At 48.2% G+C, this 7500-nt stretch overlaps 1 protein-coding gene across 1 annotated transcript in view; it reads right to left on the bottom strand.

The window, feature by feature from the left end:
- LOC134080759 (RNA-binding protein Musashi homolog 2) overlaps positions 1-7500 on the bottom strand; it is a gene marked incomplete in the record, with an annotated part of 259150 nt that overhangs the window by 28910 nt on the left and 222740 nt on the right. Inside the window, 1 exon segment of the mRNA XM_062537360.1 lies at positions 2041-2115. Coding sequence (XP_062393344.1) covers positions 2041-2115 — 75 coding nt within the window.

Below are 7500 nucleotides of genomic sequence, written 5' to 3'. Positions count from 1 at the left end.
TTTCAGCGCCTTCTTTACTTCTGATGTTCACCTTGGGCAAAGCCACGGCTGTCTCCAATAGGATGTTGACTGTGCTCACGGCTCATGGAGTGTCCAGCAGGAAGTGGCATCACTGCTCACCTGCAGAGAAGCCCAGGTAGAGCTGCTACTACTGCCACCTAGCAACCAACACATCCCTACCTACAACCCTACTGTACCACCTAGCAACCAACACATCCCTACCTACATCCCTACTGTACCACCTAGCAACCAACACATCCCTACCTACAACCCTACTGTACCACCTAGCAACCAACACATCCCTACCTACATCCCTACTGTACCACCTAGCAACCAACATATCCCTACCTACAACCCTACTGTACCACCTAGCAACCAACACATCCCTACCTACAACCCTACTGTACCACCTAGCAACCAACATATCCCTACCTACAAGCCTACTGTACCACCTAGCAACCAACATATCCCTACCTACAACCCTACTGTACCACCTAGCAACCAACACATCCCTACCTACATCCCTACTGTACCACCTAGCAACCAACATATCCCTACCTACATCCCTACTGTACCACCTAGCAACCAACACACCCCTACCTACAAGCCAACCTACCAACACATCCCTACCTACAACCCTACCACCTAGCAATCAACACATCCCTACCTACAACCCCACCTCTGATCAACCAACACATCCCTACCTACAACCCTACCACCTAGCAACCAACACATCCCTAACAGCGAAACCTGCAAACATCAAAAAACGAACGACCTAGAAACCCATGTTCCCCTCCTGACTGAACCTTGTCAGTCTGATTTCAATTTAATGTCGCTTATAGAGCGCCAATACATTGCACATGTCTCATGGCGCTTTACAGAGTGTTAGACATTCAGAGAGAGCCCATGAGTAACAGGGGCAAGGAAAAACTCCCTAGAATTGGAGATACATATGGGAAGAAACCTCAGACAGATCCACGACTCAAGGGCCCAACCCATCTGCCTTGGGTCAGTTACAGTACAGTCATTTGTAGTTTGAAAGTTACAATGACAATGATGTCTGTCGACTCTCAATGGCTCACTTCCACTACTGACGTCCCAGCGGTGACTGCACCATGGAGAACCAACACAAGCCTCACTGGCCTCGCTGTCTTTGGTACCATCAGCAGAATTGAACTGCATCTGTAACGCAGTTCAGTTGCTGCACTTTACAACGCTGACAACTGCCTGACTGGTCATCATTTTTTTTCCCCATTCTTACTCAAACATATTTACTCTTTTAACTATTTATACACAGGGTGGAAAAATGTAAAGATGTGGAACTACATGTGGATTATAGCCCATAAATGATTGATTTAAACAATAAAGTATAAAGAGAGGTGCAAATGGTGAAGAGACACGCCCCTTCTGTGGTGCAGACTAGAAGAGATTGTGGAATAGCGCTTGTGTGTCTGCGCGGATATGGAATTGTCTTTAAGAGGGCGATTCCAAATGAGAGCGTAACAGCGTGGCCTGTAGCCTGAGATGTCCTGCGCCGGCGGCGGCTGGGGAGGGCCAGAGTGCGCTAGATAGCAGGACATGGTGCAGGTCCATGGGGAACTCTGGGACACATGACACAGTCACTAATGTGGGGAACAAATCAACACCTACACACACTCGGTGTGAATTAACGTTGTGTGTAGATGTGTTTGTGTGTGGATGTGTGTGTGTGTGTATCTGTGTGTGTGAGCATATGTGTGTGTGTGTGTGTGTGTGTGTGTGTGTGTGCGTGTGACTTAGTGTTAGCGTAAGCTGTAGGCTTGTTGTGACAGCGGCACATCGGATTAGCAACAGATCAGAGGAAGAGGCTGATAGTGAGGATGACGAGGAGGAGGATGAGGATGACGAAGAGGAGGAAGAGGAAGAGGAGAGAGGAGGCGAGCAGAGCGGAGCGGTAGCCACACAGACGGAGCGTCCGAGCGTCCGAGCGTTGCGAGTGCGGCCGACCGTGTCACCTGGCCGCGCGCTGTGTGCGTACTGTACGCCGCTAGGTGAGCCTACCTGAGCCTCGCGCTGCCGCTACCGCCGCTACCGCCGCCGCCGTCGCCACCGGACCATACGTCGCCGCTGGGAAACCTGCAGAGCCACCACACACACACACACACACACATGGACGCACAGCACACACACACACACACACACGTGCGGGTCACGTCATGGCTGTTCTTAGTGGCCTCCACTGGGACTTCATTACCGGTCAACGTCTGGGGTGGAGTCTGTGTGTGTGTGTGTGTGTGTGCATAAGTGAGTGTGCATGTGTGCCTGTCCCATTTACGCTAATGTCACAGTGTTATCTGGCACTGTCGTCCTCATTAAAAAGCACACACTGTATATGCTGACCTGTTTGTGTGAGATGGAGGTGTGGGGGGGGGGGGGGGGGGGCAGGATCTTCATCATCATCAAGCTGTGCTTTCACTACCTCAATTATCACTGCACACACACGTATTTCTCTCTCTCTCTCTCTCTCTCACACACACACACAAACACACACACACACTCAATCTCTTTCTCTTAAATATATAGCTCACTCACACACATGCTCACTTTCTCCCTTTCACACTCTGTCACTCTCTCTACAACACACACACACACACACACACACACTTTTCCCTTTCACACTCTCTCACTCTCTCCAACACACACTCGCTCACACACACACACACACACACACACACACTCACACACACACACACACACACACACAGACACAGACACAGACACAGACACAGACACAGACACAGACACACACACACACACACACACACACACACACACACACACACACACACACACACACACACACACACACACACACACACGCTGGGCTGAGCCAAAGGATGAGCTGGTGCCACTGCTGATAAAGTGACAGGGTGCTGGCGCAATCATTTAAGCGAATGAAATAATTAGGCTCCATCCAAAAAAAAATTAAAGAAATAAAAAATGAAAATAAAGAAATAAAAACACCCTCCAAAAAAGCCCCAGCATCATCTGCATCTCCCCCAGAAGCTGACGCGATGCCTCACGCTGGAATCAGCACAGTGAGAGAGCACTGCGGCGTGACTCACAATTAGGCTCTCTCCCACTGAAGCACTCCAAGAGCCTCATTTGGTGCTGGAGAAGGGAAAAAAAACACTGTGATTTTTCTCTGTAAACAACTCGCGCAAAAAACTTTCACTTTGGAGGAGCCAGCCTTTCTTGAATTAAAAATCGCATCCATTCCCACAGAAATGTGCTGAGAGTGTGAGTTAAAGGCAGGGTTGTCGGCGGCGGCGGTGAAGTTTCACAAGACCACTGCTGTGAGCCCAAATCGTTTGCTGCTTTCCTCAAGAAGCGGGCGGACTTAATCAACGGCTCTTGGATCAAATTAACGGCAGCGATTAGCGGGAACAAGAGCGAGTGTTTGCGCAGCACAAGGAGACATGCAATGCGGTCTGGTTACGGCCCTGCCAAATGGACTCGGTTCTTGGAACGGGGTCAGAACCGTAGTGGATCTCCGCCACTGAAACACGAGATCCGTTCCAAGCTCCATAATCCACGGCCAGGTTTTTAGGTAAATAAACACAACGACTGGAGAAATAATGATGGACAGCGTTCAGTCCGAAGTAAATGATCCATCATCACAGAACCGTTTACTGATCGTGAGGTCACACACACTTTAACACACTTCCTGGAGACAACGTGTGGGGTGTGCTGTGGGACATGCCCAGTCAATTGTGAATTGCTGTTGAAATTGGTTATCTTGGTGTATTATCAACTCGGCTTGGTTGTCTATCAGACACTGTGAAGAGTCCCCCAACCAATAGCATATGGAATTGAACATATTTTCCTCTGTACAGATGAAACTAGCCTGCAAGAATGTTATGCTTTAGCTTTCCTGCTAATAACTAGAGCACTCCACTGTCTATACACCACCACTCTAGATGGCAAGCCATAGATGAGGGGCACATCTCAACACACACACACACACACATATACACACACACACGCACGCACACACATACAAACGCACAAACCCTTTTCCATCTCCTTTTGCGATGGAGTACGATTATGTCAGCTGATGTGAAAACTAACATTATGCAGAAATCCACACAACAAAACAATCTCCAATTTCATAAGACAAAATCAAATCAAACTTTTTAATGAATTTATGGAATTTTACGTCTTTAGCAGGCCTGGGAAATCGAATTCCATGTGTTTTCTGGAACAGGATCAAGATTGTAGACATACGAGGACAATTAGACATGCATACACACACACACACACGCACACACACACACACACACACAGGCAAATTAAAGTGACACAACTGTGTTTCCCCACAATGAATACCTCAGAATCCAAACCTCCTAATCAGGTATAATGAGTATCTTCGTGTGTTCAATTAAAGAAATCCATCAGCGCTTGGCGTCTAATGCACTATTATGGCATTTTCAACATAATTACTGCGCTGGCTCCCTAATGTACAAACGCATCTCTGGCTGACAGAGAGCCATCAGAGGGCAGGCGCACACACACACGCACACACCCACACACATACACACACACACACACACACACACACACACACACACACACACACACACACACCCACAGACAGACAGACAGACAGACAGACAGACAGACAGACACACACACACACACACACACACACACAGATAGACAGACATAGACACAGAAACACAGACACTACACACACACACACACACACACACAAACACAGAGACAGATAGACAGACACAGACACAGACACACAGACACACAGACACTCTACACACACACACACACACACACACACACACACACACAAACACACGCACACACACACAGACAGCCAGACAGACAGATAGATAGACAGACACACATACACAGAAACAGACACACACTCTGTATAATTACGGCCGCCAGTCAAGCTCAGGATGGCCTCTCAGCCAGTCCGTGTGCAATTAAAATAACACTATAAATACTGGCCAATGATCTCATGTGGAGCGATCCTTTAATGAAGATATCCACTGCCCTCCCAACCGCCCCCCCCCCCCCCTCCCAGAGTCCTTCTACTGCGTAGTCTTTCTCGACATCGCTGGCATTACTCAGAACACACACTATGTACCCACCACAGGGAGTATTTTAAAGCAACACTAAAGAGTTTTTTAGACATTAAAATAATGTTTCCAAAATCATTTCAGTGATTCATCGACTCGTAAGGGTGAGCGGCACTTCTGAATTCGCTTCGCAGCCCTCTATCGGCTGTAGCCACACTATGTAAGTTTACTAGATTGGGTAGCGGATCTGTAGTTCAATGGAATGAGACAAAAGAAATTTCAAATTTGACTTGCTTCGATGTCGCAATACATCATACTTTCATAAAATCATGCAACATACTCTGCCTTGTCTGTAGACATTGTTATTTGCTGGATAAACAAATAGTCTGTGCACGACAGAGGAAAAGTACTTAAGTGTTGCTTTGAGTGTTGGAATACAGCATTGTACTCAATACATCCTGACCGAGTAATACAGCCTTACATACTAACATACAGTAGAACCCAAAAAGAACACACAAAACACATCTCAGCAGCGGGTTTGTGGTCGAGGTAATGGAGATCTACTCAGATCTAGGCAGAAGACCAACATTGTACCATCAGCATCTTTAACCAGCTCCAAAACACACACACGCGCACACACACACACACACACACACACACACACACACACACACACACACACACACACACACACACACACACACACACACACACACAACACACACACAAAACAGAAGTCGGCATAAACACCATGCTGATACTATGCTAATGGAAATCCCTCTTGAGTGGCTCTTGACAAACCGCCAGCCCTGACAGCTGAACACTCTGGAAAGGAAACAGGGACAGATCCGTGCCCGATCAGAGCCAGATGTGGGCCAAATCAGGGCCACAGTTGAGCCAGATGCGGGCCAAAACCCAGCCAGTCAGTCAGCTGCTGTATGATTCTTCTTGCTGCTTCTCCGTAGAGCACCCTTCATGTCCTTCTGCTTTCAACTCCTTCTGTGTGTCTGGCATCTCTCCCTCACTGTCACACACACACACACACCCGCACTCGCGCACGCACACACCCCCCCCCCCCCCCCCCCCCACACACACACACACACACACACACCACACACACACACACAGCCCCCTGGTGGCCCTGGCAGCCTGGAGAAGAAGTTTGGCGGCAGAGCAAAGTTCTTGGGAGAGATTAGCAGGGCAGGATTAGGTGGGTTAATTAATAGATCTGGGCGCCTCATTGTTTAGTGTTTTTGGAGCCGCGCTGCGCCTCCCCAGGAGAGAGGGAGAGGAGACGCGCTGCGCCTCCCCCAGGAGAGGAGAGGAGAGGAGAGGAGACGCCGCATTCAATCAATTTCATGGGCCCTTTATTACAGCGCTGATAAAGACGCCTTTAAAAGCGCTCCACTTCTCCACGTTAGTTCATACACACACACACACACACACACACACACACACACACACACACACACTCCTGCTTGGCAACCGTGGGACATGCACGTGCTCTGAGAGGCCTTGGATGGTGTTTGGGAACTGTGCTCATAAGGACACACACACACACACACACACACATACACACACACACACTCCTGCTTGCCAACCGTGGGTTGTGCACATGCTCAGAGAGGCCCTGAATGGTGTTTGGGACTCGTACCCGCAAGGACAAGGACACACACACACACACACACACACACACACACACACACACACACACTGGTGCTAGTCAAGCGTAGGTTGTGCATATGCTAAGGGAGGCCTCAGGGACTTGTCCCCAGTTCTCTACAGCTCCACGACTCAGAGACTGTCAGCCTGAGAAATGAGGTGGACTCTCAAGTACTCCAGCTCTCTAGTCCCACACACACACACACACGCACGTACACACACACACACACGCACGCACGTACACACACACACACACACACACACACACACAAACATACACACACACACACACACACACACACACACACACACACACACACACACACACACTCTCACCCAGAAACCCTGAGATTCTGTTCATCCACGGACTTCAGAATAAGAGCCTCCATTTCCAGCTGAATTAAAACAGCCTCCATTTAAAACGTGCTTTAAGACTTCCTAGGCCATTCATATGTCTACATGAACGGTGAAAAAATCCCGTCGCAGGCTTTTCAGACATTTTTTTATACTGTCTCAGACTTTTCATCCAATTGATTACTTCTGAGAGCCTCAAACAGACAAGCAATTATCCTTACAAATCAGTGTTATACACATCTGATGTATTTGTTTCATATATATTTCAAAATGTTGCAAGATGAAAGACCCAATGATCTCCATATTGCATCATTTAAACACGGTGGATTATGTTGTCATCAGTCTCACAACGTGATCAGTGCCCTGCTAAAGTGCCCTCCTGTGAGTCATACATCAACACACACAC

Source organism: Sardina pilchardus, chromosome 5 (assembly GCF_963854185.1).
Source record: "Sardina pilchardus chromosome 5, fSarPil1.1, whole genome shotgun sequence".
Lineage (NCBI taxonomy): Eukaryota > Metazoa > Chordata > Actinopteri > Clupeiformes > Clupeidae > Sardina > Sardina pilchardus.
Note: the sequence above shows the minus strand (reverse complement) of the source record. Positions and strands in the feature narration are given on the sequence as shown.